The sequence below is a fragment of the Eleutherodactylus coqui genome, chromosome 3 (genome assembly GCF_035609145.1).
Source record: "Eleutherodactylus coqui strain aEleCoq1 chromosome 3, aEleCoq1.hap1, whole genome shotgun sequence".
Lineage (NCBI taxonomy): Eukaryota > Metazoa > Chordata > Amphibia > Anura > Eleutherodactylidae > Eleutherodactylus > Eleutherodactylus coqui.
In genome coordinates this window covers 96,261,436-96,278,890 of record NC_089839.1, presented here as the reverse complement: position 1 = coordinate 96,278,890, position 17,455 = coordinate 96,261,436, and the positions used below count along the sequence as shown (strand labels likewise).

The 17,455-nt window shown below is 42.6% G+C and overlaps 1 protein-coding gene across 5 annotated transcripts in view; it reads left to right on the top strand.

Annotated features, from left to right (window-relative positions):
* BIRC6 (baculoviral IAP repeat containing 6) overlaps positions 1-17,455 on the top strand; it is a 240,121-nt gene that overhangs the window by 184,777 nt on the left and 37,889 nt on the right. For all 5 annotated transcript variants that reach the window (XM_066595893.1, XM_066595891.1, XM_066595890.1 and 2 more), the window contains 3 exons: positions 7,181-7,391; positions 15,176-15,321; positions 16,087-16,197. In XM_066595893.1, coding sequence (XP_066451990.1) covers positions 7,181-7,391; positions 15,176-15,321; positions 16,087-16,197 — 468 coding nt within the window. The remainder of the gene's footprint in view (positions 1-7,180; positions 7,392-15,175; positions 15,322-16,086; positions 16,198-17,455) is intronic.

The following is a 17,455-nucleotide window of genomic DNA, read 5'->3' as shown; positions in this document are numbered from 1 at the left end:
GCAAACAATCATACTGTCTGAGCCCGCAAAACGGCAGAAGTGCTTATAGGAGGGTCTCCTAACCCTAAGGCCTCCCTCACACAGGTGTTGCTGAAAGCGCCACGATTTTAAATCGCGGCGCTTTGCCGCGTTTTATTTCGTTTTCGACGGCTGCATCGCTGTGGCAGACACCGACTTTTAGCATTCCTCATTGAGTGCTAAACGCCCTAAAACAGAGCAGACTCCGCCCAAGTGGCTGTGTGAGAGGCTCCACTGAATACAATGGGTGCCCCCGGTGGCGTTTAGCGCTACGCAAAATGTCTGTGTGAGGGAGGCCCAACAGGATTGTGCTGGTAGCCAAAAACCAGTTTTGCAGCCATGACATTCCTCATCTCATGCTGCTGAATTAATTAGATTTTTTCCAAAAGTATATTTGGGGAAAAAAGTTCTTACATGTATTCTATGAAACTTTCTACTATATTTCTACTTATCCAACCCCATTTATTAAAAGCTCAACTTTATTTCATGACTTGGCTTTGTAATGGTAACAGTTTCTCCTTGCGAAACGTGGTGATGGCAACCTCATCACTACATATCCCAATGTATGATGAAAGGGATATTCCCACGTCAGCTGATCATGGTTGTAGTGGATATACTCCAATTTTTATAAGGTGATTGGGGTGGTCAGGAGCCAAGGAAATGGACAGACGGGATTTCTTACACTGTTTCCATATCTTCTACAGATGGGAATGAGAGTTATGAAAACAGAGTAGCACCGCGAACTACACTGTTTTCTTAACTTGAGCTGTGCTACTTTGTCTGTAACTGCCGTTCACTCCTATTGGAGTTACAGATCCTGTGTAGCGCTGCACGCTCAGCTGTTTCCTTAACTCTGTATACAGCTCAAACATTCATCTATGGGACACACATGGCATATTCTGTGGGTGTGCCTTAAAAGTCTAATGGGAATATCCCTTTAATATCAATATAGGATGTGAAAACTGACTTATTTTTTCACATGCCACATCAACATGCTAACATCTTAAAATACAAAGACTCTTCTAAAAAGGCAAAAATGTTAAGGTTTTTTTCCCCCATTTTGGCTATGATGATTCGTGTATTTGTTAGCACTCCTGTATTTTTTTTATTTCCGTAGAAGTTGGCAAACCCTATGTGACTGCCACTAGACATTAACCGAGCCCCTGGGAGCCACAATCTCAGATGCTTTAGACACACTTCGGCAAATGCCTGTGACGAAGAGTCGTGACTTATGAGTTTAAAATGCAACAGAGCATAAAACCCGTCGAAGTGACATGATGGCCAGAAGCGAACGCAACCACATTCATATGTTTGGAAAGGTAGAGCGAGGAGGGCTGGGAAAGCCTGCAGTGCTGAATTATTTAGCAACGGTAGGAGGAAAAAATCTCCCTTCAGGAAGCGAACTACCTGAGCTATTTTATGTGTCTATAGCAACTGTGCGGAGTTTAAAGCTTTTAATTAGAAATGAGAAGGCGTTGTATTGTGCTGTGCCGTTAGCCTGTGGTTTCACGGTGTACTGTAGCTTGCTATACCTTTTGTGTTACTCGTGCAAGTGGCCCGCTGTGTCGTCTTATTACACAACTCGCAATCTTAATGAGTTTCTTAACTCCAAGATGATGCCAGCCCGTGGAAGATTACACCCGCTTGTCAGGGAATTATCTAGAATAATACAAAGCTGAAATGGTTCAAACCCCGGAAAATAACCAGTGATTTATTTTGTTTTAGCCACCAGCATCGGTATTAATGCAGAATGTGCTTTGAGCATTTGAAGAGTTTCCTTTTGTACGGCTTCAGTGTATCCGGATTGTCGTCCTCATCCAATTAAGCTGCATTCAAATTGTTAAACGATTTGGAAAAAGGAGTTAGCGCTGCTCAATATTATCCATTTAACAGCCCATTACGTTTTGGCTTTTTTTTTCCTTTTTTTAAACTACTTCTATCCAAAACTGTTTCATAGGGGAGAAGTAACATCAAGGGTCAGAAGCAAAGTACAGGAAACTTATATACATTTTGGCACAGTACCTACCTGTGTACGGATGACCAGTTTGTTCTAAAATATGCCAATTTTAGCTGATTTCAGTGATGTTCTAACTCCCCAAAGAGTGTAACTAAGGCTACAATCATAAGAGCGCGAAACTTGTATCAATTCACAACAATTTTTTTTTTTTTCCTGACAGCGATGCTGCTAGGTAAAAAGTCGCTGCAGTTCTTTTTTTTTTTTCTGCGTCCCCCGCAATGCATCATCTATTGTTTTCAATGGGACCTTAAAGACCTAGCATGCTGTGCAGTGTGCATGCGAGTGAAATCAATGGGTAACACTTGGGATCCTCTCTTACAAAAACTACCCGATATCACGCCGTAATGTTGGTTTCAAATCGGCATTGGGGATTCCAGTTTTCTTGCTCTGTTTTGGGGAGCAGGAAAAAGGAATCTCTGCAGCCGAACAGTTTAATCTCCGGACGGAACTGAACAGCACCAGACAGATTCCATTGACTAGAAGGGGGTCTGCCTGCTTTCCACCCAGCTGCCCGGCTTTTGGATGGGGGGGGGGGGGGGGGGAGCGCTGCATGCAGTGCTTATTTCTTATATTTTCAGCCGAGTCTGCAACAGGACCCCAGGGCCGGAGGTTCCGATACAGATGTAAAACTGCCCTTATTCCAAATTATGCTCTTTAACTTTAGTTCTATCATTCCCTTGTACTTTTTGCTGGTGTTTGTACTTGACCTGTTCTTTAACATTTTGCTACCTGCATTCATCATCCCAACATTCTGGCAGTTCCTGACTGAACATGGCGGGTCATTTACTTGCCTGTTTCTGCACTAGTTATACAGCTTCGGCATTGTGCTTTGGATGCATGTAAAACTTCAACATAGTAAGTATTACCTGCTGTTCGAGGGAGCACTATTGAAACGCATGCATCTCCTTGCCCGGAAGTAGTTGGTATACAATTTAATACACCTCTAATACGCCAACCTGTGTCTATCCGAACAGGTAACCACAATCATTTTGAGCAACTTTTTTATTTTTTTTTTTCTTCATTTTTTTCAAATGTGAATTTAGAAAGCTGTTCTTTCTGTTCATAGTCTTTGAAATGTGTTTTGGCCTTAATGGGTTAAATTATTCATTAATGCCAACTAATGAGGGTATGCAAGGTGAAAGAACTTTCAATTTTTGCACAGGTAATTTTCTGTCCCGTTACCCTCTGTCGGTGTGAGAATAAGATGCTAATGGCCAAATCAATTTGTATTAGTGATCAGGAATAAAATATATGAAGAAAGCATTTCCTATATAAGGCTTTTTTTTTTTAAACAGAAGTGTTTTTTTTCGTGTAAAATGTAAAAGTCTCTTACTTTTTTCCTCACTTTTCAACATGAAAATCTAGGCAAAGAGACAATCTGAATAGACAAGCCATTTCAATAAGCAAAATCCTCCTTAATTTATTTTGGTTTACTCGCTGGATGAGTGCTTATTTTAGCACAATGTTCAGACGTCTAGCAACTCTGGTGTAACCTTTGGGAAGGTAAGCGTTATGTGGAGGAAGACGTGGATGGAGATTTTCAGCAGTAGTTTGATTTGAAGTTGTTTCTGGTCCGTTATGTAATGTGTATATAAGAACATATGAATAAAATAAGTAACATGTTCTGCAGTGACGGTATGGCATTGATTCCCCCCTCCTTATCGGTAGGTGAATGACTCTTCTCAGCGTGTCTAAATACCCTGTACAGTAGCGTGACAGCTGCCTATGTTGGCGGTATTGATTACCTGGGTACTATTTAGCAGCATGTAATAGTCACACAGTGAACTGCACTTACTACCTTTGTTCCTTGCCTGCGTTCACTTATAACTTGCGGTGCTTGAGGGCCATAGCTAGGGGGAGAAGTCAAACTGCTAAGAATTACCAACCCGGCCTGTAGAATGATTATTAACAGCCGCCTGCTACTAATGCAATGACTGGTATTGACAACGGAGCATAGCGGGGATTAGCCTCCATATAGAAGTGGCTCCAGTAAGAATTGCTGTTATCTGTATAGATAATTCCACCCCTGAATGAGACAATTTTGTAAAATGTACCAGTTCGTGAAATGGATATGAACACAATAAATTGTCAGTTTTCGCAAAAATACTTAACTAAGGCCAATTTCATGCACGCAATACGCAGAGAATAGAACCCACAGGTTTGTTCCCATTTTCGTATTTTGCACACACATTTTGGTTGCACAAAAAAAGCAGTAAGGTCGCCTTTTCTGCGCATTTGCACACCAAAGGTCCCTGCTGAAGTCAATGGTGGCAAATGCGCACATAATACTCAAGGAGGTGCGTAATACCCTGTGGAATTCTACTGGAAAAAGTACACATCTGGAACTCATTTAGACATATTGGCCACTTCAATCAGTGCGTCTTTGTCACACATTAAATGAACATGCGCTACCGACGGGAAAAGTATAGTGTAGAAAAGTTGTGCTGAAGTGTGTGCTAATGAGCATGCACTCGTGTGAAAGAGGCCTAAGTGTCTCCAGGCTCTACCGAGGAAATTAATTTATTTATTTTTTGTTGTTCCAAATTCTGCACAGCCTAAATCCGGGGCCGATACTACATTTCTTATCCATGGAAGGATTAAACTACATTTGTACTAGGATAAGGGTGCTTTCTCATCACTGCTGGGGATTCAGCTTTCCTGCTCTGTTTGGGGAGCAAGAAAGGGGAATCCCCGAAGCCGAACGGTTCCGTTTCAGGTTTCAATGCAGATGTGAAACCACCTTAATTTGCAGCTACAAGAGCCACAGAAATGAGTATGCTACAATTATTTATTTATTTTTTAATCCTCACAGATTTGTTTTTCCTGCTGCACGTGAATGGAGTTTGAAATACCCACTTCACCTGCATTGGATCAGAAATGCCAGTGGATGTCATGAGGGTCCAGGTGTGAATTTTATCATTAGGTTCTGAGTATGCGAACAAAAAATGTTATGTTTGCACAGAACTATTATCAGTTTCACTCGTTGGAACGATTTTCTGAATGATTGTTCATTTTAAACACGAGCCAATGGCAAATGAGAATCGTGCGCTGCCTGTTCATCGTTCAGTTTCAGCCGGCATAAAAATAGGCATTGGCTCGTGCACTGAGCGTGCAGTTTAAACGCTGATTGAGAGCTGCAGGATTCTGAACCCGTTGCCCAAGTCTGAGCGAGCTAGTGATGACGTCATCAGCTCATTCGTTCAGGTAAACGAGAATCATGAGATTTACGTCCCATGTAAAAGGGGCATAAATAAAACAGTCTACGATATAAGAGAGACTTTATAAATGTATTAGGAGTAACCTTATCCACTGTTCATTTCAGGATGGTTTCATACGTTTTTGGAGTCCTTTTAAGACTGCTCAGGTTTTAACTGGACATGGACTGATTACAAGTTGAAGCAGAACTGATGCATGCATGTCAATACCATTTTTGCGACAGAGTAGCTGATTATTGGATATGCAAGTCATTGCACACAAGTTTCTCACTGGGAGGTCTGCCAGAGCTCTTCCTCCAAGCCAGCACAATGCACACAATACACACTCCTGACTGGTGGGTGGTGGCTGGGCTTCTTCCTCCCCCTCCCCTTCCTAGGGCTTCCCTTCACCTCCTGGTACCTCTCAGGTCACCTCTTGTGTTGCTTTGTAGTGTTCTGATAAAAAGGATCCTTTAACACTAAAAGCAGACAGAATCCCTTCCGTTTGCTTTCCTTTGTCTTTGGCTTAAATGCAAAAAACAAACCAGAAAGGTGCTTTCTGTTCACTTTCCTTTTGGACGGGAACAATAATGTTAAAGCCACTCTTGCACTTTTCTGAATGGAAAAAAAAAGCGAACAAAAGTGAGTAAAACTGAGCCCAAAATGAGAGCCAAAAAATGTAGCTCTGTTTATGGGTCCAGTTTGCTTCAAATTTTTAAATAAAAAAAAAAAAGGAAAACTAAGGCACTCTTCACGTAGGTGCTTTTTACCTCGATTAGTGTGACACTTTTTTAAAAGCTGTGCATCGCCCATTGACCTGAATGGGCAGAGTTTTCAGTGCTGCTGAAAACGCAGCACAACTTGGTACCGCGTTTTTGAGAGCGCTAAACGCCATAGCTACACTATAGGAGGAGTGGGTGGGGGAAAGAATACTCAATTATCAGGCGCCTTCCGGGTCCCTGCCGCTGCTCTCCAGCTTTCTTGCAGGCTTCGGTGTAGTTGTCGGCCTCCGACAGACCATCTCTTGCTGGTAACGGTTGAAAAACCCTCACCTCTAGCAAGAGATTGCTCTGATTGGTTGAGCGCGGCAATCGGAGCCAGCGCTCGATGAACCAATCACAGCCATTCAATGGCTGTGACAGATTCAGATGTGAAATTACCCTTAGACTGAATGCCCACGGACGGATTGTTACCGCATTTCCCGCGGCGGAAATCGGCATGTGAATTCTGCAGCTATTAGGTTCTATTGAATCGTATAGCTTGCTGTCTGCCAATGCTCACAGGCAGAATTCTACCGCGGATTTACACAGCGGGAAATACATCGCGGCATGTTGTGTTTGTCGCGGATTTGTGCAGTGGGAGGTCTCCATTAATATAGCATTAACGGAGACCGTGGAATTCCACGATCACCAGCAGGCACCTATTGTCTTTAAATCGCAGTACTCCCACAGCTTAAATCCGAGGGCGTTTTCCTCTTGTCCAATCTGATTCCACTGTTTCTATAGGGGACTTGTTTTATTTTTTTTCCTTCAAGGACACATTCTGTAGCGAAGTAAATAGTAAATATGAAGTCTTTTCTAATCCATTTGTTGTATAATATCCTCTGTTTTCCTTATATTAACCATTTCTTCCTGGGATTTTAATGACTGTTCTTTAATTCAAATCAGTGCCTTATATCGCAAAGTTCCTGGTCTGAGAACATCCAGAAATGTTTCCATACATAGAATAACTATAAATAAGACTTCATTTTACAAGCTGTTATGTCGGAGCTTGTGCTCCTTTTGAATGAAACATGAGAAAATCCCATGCTCATGTACGGTAATGTAAATTGCTGCAGATACGGGGGAGTTTGCTGCATCTGGACCTTCGGTGTAAGCATTCACTTCTGCTCCTTTGTTGGTCATTTAGACTATTATTAAGTACTTTCAATATACTTTTTTTTTTTTTATAGTGTTGGACATGGCTAGACACGTGCCCTTGTACCGAGCCTTGCTGGAGCTGCTCCGAGCCATTGCTTCATGTGTAGCCCTGGTGCCTCTGCTGCTTCCTCTGTCGGGTGTTAATGGTGAAGAAGAGGAGGAACAATCCGAGTCACAAGCTTCTGTGGGGACTTTGCTGGCAAAAATGAAAACCTGTGTTGACACCTATACTAACAGATTAAGGTAAGGCTTGTGACTTGACAAGCATATAACTGTACTTGCAATTATACACTGTGGTCCATGTAATCAGTTGCTTCCTGTGGACACGAGAAATTGGGAATTTTATGTGCGGTGGGGGTGGGGAGATTAAAACCACCCTTACTCCTCATGGGTTGTCCTTTCATGTTGAACGTGGAGTCTCCATCAAAATTACGTCTCTCTCTTTGTGAAGTCACTCCATTCAAGCATACAGTGGTTGTGCAGTGTGTGACTGGGCATTGTCAGGCAACAGGATGGCACCTTTTGGAGAGCTTTCCTCAGCGGTTTTCCCTAATATTTTGCCTCAGCTTTGTCAATAACGAACAGTAATATGTTGCATTGATGGTTGAACTCTTTGGGAGGTAATCCACAAGCAGAACTCCCTTCTTATCCCAAAAAATGGTTGCCATTTACTTCTGGACTGACCTTTGCACACAGAACTTCTTTAAACGAGGGGAACCATTGTTCCTCCATTTTTTTTTTTTAGACTGTTTCTTTGTCTCTGGATCATAGCAGTAGATCCAAGTCTCATCACCAGGTACCAGTTTGTCCAGGAAATCTGACTCCTTTCTTGCAAAATGCTCCAAAACAGCCACCGATGTTTCCACACATTTCCTCTTCTGTTTGGTTGTCAAAAGTTTCGGGATCCACTTGGCTGTAAGCTTTCTCATTCCCAAGTCGTTGTGGATAATAACACCAACTCTCTCTCTCGTGGTATCCCCAGTTATGTAGCAATACTTTTGGTTGATATTTGGCAGTCCTCCATGATCATGTCATGGATGGCTTTCACATTTGCAGGCAAGGAGACGGAGACAGGCCTTCCACTGGTTTTCTCATTTTCAACACAGAAATGGCCAATTTAAAATTTACAGCCAATGTTTAACTGTTGCATGAAGCGCCACCGTCACCCAAAGTGTGTGACATTTCATCATGGATCTGCTTTGCACCTTTCGCTTAGAGAAACAGGAACTTGATTATGGTCCTATACTCTTCCACACTGAACATCTTTGGAGATGCTACCATGTTCACTTTGGACTGGAAAAAAGTTTAAAATCGTAGGTAGTTGAATTTGGCATCATTGAATATAGACAAGTACACCCTGCAACTTACAGCTTCCTAGCTCAATTTTTTCTGGGTAAGGCTCAATACTTATCAGCACCCCCTTGTAGATATAGATTTATATATTATACAAACACATTCCACTATCTGCATGTCAGCGTTGGCCACAAGCTTAAATTCACAGTTTTAAAGGGGTTGTCCCGCGGCAGCAAGTGGGTCTATACACTTCTGTATGGCCATATTAATGCACTTTGTAATGTACATTGTGCATTAATTATGAGCCATACAGAAGTTATCAGAAGTTTTATACTTACCTGCTCCGTTGCTGGCGTCCTCGTCTCCATGGTGCCGACTAATTTTCGGCCTCCGATGGCCAAATTAGCCGCGCTTGCGCAGTCCGGGTCTTCTGCTGTCTTCAATGGGGCCGCTCGTGCAGAATGCCGGCTCCGTGTAGCTCCGCCCCGTCACGTGCCGATTCCAGCCAATCAGGAGGCTGGAATCGGCAATGGACCGCACAGAAGAGCTGCGGTCCACGGAGGGAGCAGACCCCGGCGGCCATCTTCAGCAGGTGAGTATGAAGACGCCGGACCGCCGGGATTCAGGTAAGCACTCTCCGGTTTGTTTTTTTTAACCCCTGCATCGGGGTTGTCTCGCGCCCACCGGGGGAGGGGGGGGTTTAAAAAAAAAAAAAAAAACCCCGTTTCGGCGCGGGACAACCCCTTTAATGAATAGCCTCTGCTCAGCCCTTCACTTTTGCCTGATATATATTGGAATTGAAATACTGCTTTGTTTCTAAAATGACTGGTGGTACACGTGAGAATGTGTTTAATTCATAAGACATGCTGCCAAAGGAGGTTACAATTAGTGCTTGAGTATGACAATACACATGGTTATCATGGAATACATTTGTAAACCAAACAGAAAAATATAATTTGGTCACCATTATACAGGGCCAGTCAGTCCTTTTAACATATGTGGCTTAGACATATCTTGAATACGTGTATTGGTCTCCTCCGGGGTCGGCTCCGCGGTCTCCTCCCTACCTTAGCATAACGAGGCATGGTCATACATCCTCGAGCTGTAGAGTAGAAAGCCAGGAGGCAGCTTTTCCAAATCAAATGCTTTCTCGTGGACTACTTTTGAAGGGTACATGGTAAATTATTAGTTACAAGCTAGTTTTAGAAGGAAAAAAAAATGTGGAAAACAGGAGTCTTAAAGTAGAGGATTTTAATCTTAAAGCAAGCTCTGACACAACCGCGGTTGGAACACAAATGAAATAAATAGAACTTTTCTGTGGCTGCTGTTTTTGTTGTGATGGATCAAGACCGGAGCCCATTGTAAAGGTTTGAAGATGATTAATTTTCTGCTATACTAAGGACGATTCTCACTCGCCAAGTGAGGGTTTTTATAGCGCTGATGGATTTTTAAATTTTTTTTCTTTGTTGTCTTTTTTTCCCTTTTCTGTGATATAAACAAAAATCGAGCTTTTTTTTTTTTTTTTTTTTTTTTTTTTGCTTAATCCCAAGGCAAAATATAATTCTTGTCTGATCTCAAGAGACAGATGTAAGCTACTTTCTGCTGTACCAGCTATCTGCTTACAAAGAAAGGGGCTGAAAAAAAAGTGCTTGCTGGCATGGAATGCCGTGGAACGTATTTGTAAAGAAAAGCGCTGCGCAAGGAAAAAAGTGGCATGTTAGTCAATTAATTCATTTAGTCTAATCCCCAATCATATTTGTTTTTATTCTTATGCAAAAAGGCTTTTTTTATTTTTTTTGCCAAATTGTTCCCTGGTCACGGGAGGAGATACCGCAGTGTGTTTTTCTCTAACCGACTCATGATGACGGATGCCAAATTGGACAGCAAAATGTCACTGTACAGATTTTTCACTTTTATGGTTGGCATGCTGCAGATTTCCATGGCATAAAACCCTACGTGAATAGCTGAATAGCGCAATTAAAATACACATGACTCTGTAATATTGATCAGCAAGAGAAGCAACTTGCGTAAAGCTGACATCACTATTGTTCGCTTCCATCTACTGTACCGCGCCGGAGAAAACTTCTTGTACAGTAGACGTTCCGACAGCTGTTGGATTTCTAAGAAAATGCCTCAAAAGTCTCGTATATCAGCAAACAGATAATGTGCTGAAGGCAGAGAAACAAGGAAAGCTGATTGCGAAGGAATAAGGTAATATACTGTAATTTATTGCTGGTAGCGTGGAAACGGCTGTACACCTTGCCTATGCTGCCTCTCATCCTCATGGGCTCAACACCCAATCATACAGCAAGTAAATTTATCTGGTAATGCTATTTGAAGATAGAACGCTGATGTGATTTGTGACTTCCACGTCTGCCCCAAAGACTTCAAGATCTGATAACTCTGCATTTCCTAAAGCAGCAATTTAATATTTCAGCAGTTCACAAACTTTGTTACAGCTATTCCTGGGATTAAATAATTGAAGAAATACAATGTCCTAATCCCCGAGAACACTAATAATATAGAGGAGGTAATTTTATCTGTTGCATCGCTTTCTGGTTATACCCATGCGTGATCTATAATGGGTTTAGCTATACTAAAGCTGGACCGTATGATTATGGGTTTTTACATATATACGCCTAGACCCATGGAAAAGTGGTTTTCTTTCTAAAACTTCGCTTTACCAAATATGGTAATGAAACAGTGACAGAAAAGGCTGTGCTTTACCCCCATGCCTATGTCCTGCCCTGCCCAGTTGTAGCATTGCAGCCTTGCGGCATTGAGGTACTGGCTTCAAGTTTGTTTTCCCTATGTTTATGTGGATGTCCTCTCACACTCCAAAAACATTTGGTAGGGTGATGGTCTCCTATGAAATTTGCCCTCATTTTCATGCTTAATAGGGAAATTACATTGTGAGCCCCATTGGGCATAGAAACTGATAAGTAAAATTGTTAATTTTTGTAGTGCAGGGAAATGTTAGCGTTATTTAAGCAACATAATTATATACCCTCTGTAGTACAAATTTTAAATTTTTTTTTTCTTTTTTAGGGCAGGTGGGGCGTTTGTTTTTGGCAGAAATATTTGCTGAATACATTGAATTGATAGGTTTGCATTTCGTGTAAAGGTCCTTTTACATAGCATGAGCTGTCAGACAAACAATGGCCAACACTTGTCCCAGTATGCTCGCATGTGTGCTGTTACACAGGAGGGAGTATCGCTGGCATCGCTCACAGCGCTGCTGGCATGGAGGCGGATCGGGTCGAGGAGCATTTTCCGCCCGCCTGCATTCACAGTAAGCAGACAGTCATTTAAAAGTGAACGACTGCTGTTTGCACTGAATGACACGTCATTCAGTTTTCTGCATGCAGAAGCTGAACAACTGAACAACTCTGTTTAGTTGCTGCATGCGTTTAACACGGGTCGATTATCGCTCAAATTCTGGTAGCGGAGAAATCTGAACGATATCGTCCCATGTAAAAGGACTATCAGCTATTCTGCTTGATGATCCCTATCAAGGTTTGAAACATTGTGATTAAAACATATTGATGCAGCAGCAATGAAACTGGAGGTTTGATGGTGTTTGAGGATGCAGTCACCAATTCTCTTCCAGGTTACCATTTTGGATTGCTGTGGCGATTTCCGTTTTGTATATGTTTGTTGTACTTTAAGCTATTTTGGTTATCAGGGGCCGGAGAACCCCAGGACACAAGTGCAGGAGACAGCTTTAATTAGATTTGTCAAAGAAAATCTTATTTAAGTAGAAAATTTCTATAGAAGGAGAAACTGTAATCCTCAGTAAACTCTGTTGGATAAATACATTTTAAGGATGGTTTCATACACAACGTTTTGCATGAAAGCAACCCCCCCATCCTTTTTTTTTTGTCCTGGTATTTGAGGTATGGTACGCCATGGCCAGATGTTAGTTGAAAGTCAATAGTGAAATATTAAAGGAGGTTTTCCAGAACTAACACTTTCATGACCTATCCCCAAGATTAATATCGGATCAATGAGTGTCTTCCCCCTTAGCTAATTGAAGAGCTTGTAGAGCTTGGGTAACCACCAGGGCCTCTTCTCCTGCCTATGACCACACATTTATCAGTCACGTGGCCTGAGAGCAGCTCAGTCACATTGAGGTGAATGGGTCTGAGCTGCAATACCAGGCACAACCACTATGAAATGTATGGTGCTATGCCTGGTATACAGTAGCATGACAGCGGTACTCAAGCGAGCACCGCAGCTACTTCAGCTGGTCGGCAGAGATGGCCTTCACTGATTAGTTATTGATGACCTATCCTGTGGAGAGCTAGGAAATGGCAGTGCAACCACTAAAATGCCAGCAGAACATCAACATATGAAGCAAACTATTGCTATACTCCCTGATCAGCTGCCCCATTTCCCTGAAAATAAGACCTACCTTAAAATGACCCCTGCTCTGATTTTTCAGGATTTTCAGAGAGGCTTCAAATATAAGGTCTACCCCAAAAATAAGCCCTAGCTGCATTACATTAATATAAAAGGAATACATTACCTAGCAGACTTGGTCTTGGTCTAGAAACATCCCTCCTGATGCTCTCTGGAGCTTCTTGCAGTCATCGGCTGCCCACAGAAGATCACTTCCTGGTTACGGGATTCATAAACCCCACCCCCAGGAAGCGATGGCTCTGATTGTTTGAGTGCTGCTCAGCCAAGCTACACAGCGCTCGTTGAACCAATGTGATGGCTGTGATTGGTTAATTGAGCTCTGCATTAATTGGCTGAGCAGAGGTCGAAGAACCAATCACATCCATTGCGTTGTGGAGGCAAGATTTATAAATTGGACAATCAATGCTGTGGCTCGGCAAATTCATAAATCCCACCTCCACAACGCGATGACTGTGATTGGCCTGAGCAGCAGTCGAAGAACTAATCAATGCATTGCTCGATGAACCAATCACAGCCATCGCATTGGTTTATCAAGCGCTGCAGTGATTAGTTCTTCGAGCGCTGCTCAGCCAATCACAGTCATCACTTCCTAGAGGCAGGATTTATGAATCCCGTAACCAGAAAGTGAGCTTCTGTGGGTGGCCGTGGAATGCAGGATGCACGGCTTAGCTCCAGAGAGCAGCATGAGGACCCGGACCGAGCATGTTGGGTAAGTATAATAAGACATCCCCCAAAAATAAGACTTAGTGCCTCTTTTGGGGCAAAAATTAATAAGACTGGGTCGTCTTTTTGGGGAAACAATGTAGTTGAAAGGCTGTTAATGGGGTCAATTGGCCAGCTTCACACTAGTGTAATGACCCGAACTGAGAGCATCAAATATTCCTATGAAGCTCTGAGTTAAGGTCAGCGTACCCCCTCGGTAAGGCCAATACTAGTCCATAAATGCGCCTGATATATGCTCATGGGTATCTGGAATTATTCAAATTGTTCAGATTTCTTAAATATGAAGGGACCTCTGCTGGCATACTATTTTACAGAGCCACAAATTAGCAGATTGTACAGTCAAAAATCCCTCCCCAAAGAGGGCTTTTCATAATTGATGTGTGATTGTAATGTTGATCTAAGTGATTGTTAACGAAAGGTTAATGTATTGCACTAACCTGACCTATTGAAGTACTGCCTCTAGCTTGGAAGCAAAATGTGATACGGGCGAGCATGGAGGAATACAGATTCCATATGGTATTCTGCGGCATATCGCTCCATATTTGCTCTAACTAAGCCTCTAGATAATGCAAAGTCATAAGCTGTTGAAGTTGGCACGCCAGATGGTTCCAATCTTGTTCTATTGGCGATAAATTTGGCGACCAGGTAGGCCACGTAAGAGTGCCAATGTTGTGGACATACCCCCCTCCCCCTCTCCCCCGCCTTGTCTGTGTGCGGCCAAGCATTATCCTGCCTGAAAAAGCCTTTTTGAAGCCACCTTAAGAGAAGCATGTGGCTGCAGGATGTCTTGAACACATCGCTTAGATGTCATTGACCTTCGTAACCACTGACTGACTGCTGTATGCGATGGCCGCCCAGACAATCACACCAGCAGTGGGGGCAGTGTGCCGCTCTACAGCAAAGGCAGGACTGAGGCGCTCAACCCTAGGTCTCTAGACACACACATAATTGTCGTCTGTGCCCTCCAGTAGTGTCTACTCATCACACAAATGTAAACGAAGGCAACAGTGGATGTCAAAGGCATTACATGTAATGGGCACCGTGAGACCAAATGTCATTCAGCCAAGTGCCTGGAGATGGTTTCGACAGACAGGCCTGGAACGATGGGTTCACCTATCTCTCCATAGCAGAGAACAAAACAGTTGGAGCTACTCTAGTGGTCAACAAGCTCTTCACAAACTGAAAAAGGCATCACTACACACAAGGAGCCTCTGAGAGCCTTTTTATAGGCCATGGGTGGAACCACTTTTAGGACCTCAGCTGAAAGGACCGTTCATCTAATCACATCACAACTCTAATTTGCATATCCGCTTGAGATGTAACTGCATGCCGAGTTTTGCAACAAGACAACTCCTCCTCCTAAGAGCTTGATTTTTTTTTTTGATTTTTTTTTTTTTACAAAGAGTATATGTCATTAGGGGAATGAAGTGTTTTTAGTATGTGCAAATCTGAGACGTGATTAATGCATTTCCAGCATGAACTAGGAAATGCAGCTCAATGACTGTGCCCAATTTCACGATAAATGTTGTCCTGTGTTACTGGAGCTGGGGTGTCATCTTTTGTTTTATCTCCTGCCCAAAACATCATAGGTCCAAGAAAGATAAAGCCAAAGCTGGAGTGAAACCAGATGCATCTGATCCTGAGCCAGAAGGACTAACTTTATTGGTGCCAGACATTCAAAGAACAGCAGAAATAGTGTATGCTGCCACCACCAGCCTCCGTCAGGCCAATCAAGGTAAATGCCAGTTACAGGACCAGGCTGGAAACTTTCAAAGTCAAATATTCGACTTAGACCAGTGTCACATGAAAGTATTTCTGCAAGGTTTGCACCCGCAATACGCATTGATTTCAGTGGGTTTCTTCACATAAGCATATTTTGTGTGCGCATTTCGTTTGCACAAAAATACGCAGCATGTTCTATTTTCCTGCAGATTTGCACACAAACGTGGCACATATTGAACTAATTAACTTGCCCATTGAAATGAATGAGAGCATGTTCATGCTCAAAAAGTATAGCAAAACATGCACTTCTGTACGCAGACACGCAACACCAACTTCTGCAAATGTGCGCGTATATGCGCCTATGCCCGTGTGACTCCGGCCTCACAAGAGTATTCAAGTTTCTGGATATTTGTTCAGGTTTTCACCCATCCACTGTATAGATGACAACTATTAATCTGTGGGGGTTCAACCTCTGGGACCATCACTGATCATCAGAACTGAGTTCCCAAAGTTACCCGAAAGAAGGGAGCTCTGACTGCCACTCCATTCATCTTAATGGGACAGCTGAAGATGCCTGAGCACTTGAACTCTATCTCCAATAGTACCATTGAAATGATTGGAGAAGCTTCATGCACACACTCCGTCTATTAGAGAAACTTTGCCCCCCCCCCCCCCCCATATTCTAGTGATCAGTTATATGTACTAAAATGCAGTTCAATGATTGATGTGCATATATTCATATTGAAAGTAATGTGGTCAGTTTTGTATCATCCTCCAGAAAAGAAGATGGCTGAATTCTCGAAAAAGGTCTCAGTAAAATCTAAACCTTTTTCAGTCCTGCGGTCTTTGGAAGAGAAATATGTTGCAGTTATGAAAAAACTCCAATTTGGTAAGAATTTTTTTTTTCCTCTATATGATTTGTCCTGGATTTAATGCGTTATCTGTGCTATATCAGGAGAGAAATAATTGAGTAATGCAAAGAAGAAAAAAATGGACCATACCCTTACCCACTTAATAAGCCAGAAACACAACAAAATCAGATGTAAACAGTAAGGTTGTATAGATCTCACATACTATCGAGGACAGAGCGATTTGGGTTGCAAGCAACGGAGCCTTGTAGAGTGCAGATAAATGTAGCAATACTACAGGCAAATGGCCAAACCGGGTAGATAGAAGATATCTCCATGCACTGTAGGATCTCGGCCATCATCTCATTCCACGTCTCTCCCATTATAATCTCTCCCCATTACATCTTCCTCATGAAACCATGATACCCATCAAAAGCCCCCCCCATCATGCACAGAATTATGTCTCTACCAATCAATCCCCGTACACACAACTGTTTCTCCTCATCATATTCTCCCCACCCCGATCCATGTCTCCCCATTTTTCCTCCCCTGCCTAGAACCATGTTTTCCTCATAACTATATCCCCTATGATAATTTCCCACCCACTTCAGTCTTCTCCTCATAACACATCTGTCCCACCCGCTTGTAGTACTTCTCTACAGTCCTCTGTCATCACAGCACACTCTTTATATACAGAGCACTTTCCTCAGCTGTGAAAGAAAGCATTCATTGGTTAGCACATGCTTCTGTCATACAGACATAGTCCATCCGTGCAGGAGCCACCTGATGACCGCTTTCTTTCACATCAGAGAAAGGCACTTCTCTGCCGCGGCCAGCCCAATATCTTCCAAAATACAACTGGTTGCAGTGAGCAGGATCTTGGCATCAAAAAGTCATTTTAGCCGAGACATCAATAGAAAAATTCTACCCAGGAAATACTTGGTCTCCACTAGCAACAATAAATATCCATGAGAAGTCTTACTACCTTGTTTTTAGGGATGCTCCAATCTAGGAACCACGTCACTTATCTGGTGGTCCTCCCCTACGGCTAAACTCTTCTGGAGACTTGTGGCCAACCTCATATCTACTCTTCTGAATAAACATTTTTAACGTCAAGCACTCTGTATTTCTACTGGCCAATAGGCCTCCAGGTTTTAATAATCAACAATACAAACTGTTACAATTTATTTGTATGGCAGCTAGAATCCATTTGGCTTCCCAATGGCTGCAGACTAATCTTTTTAACCCTTTCCAATCCAGTTTCCCTGCCACTCATATCCTTCCCAGCTTTGACTTCTT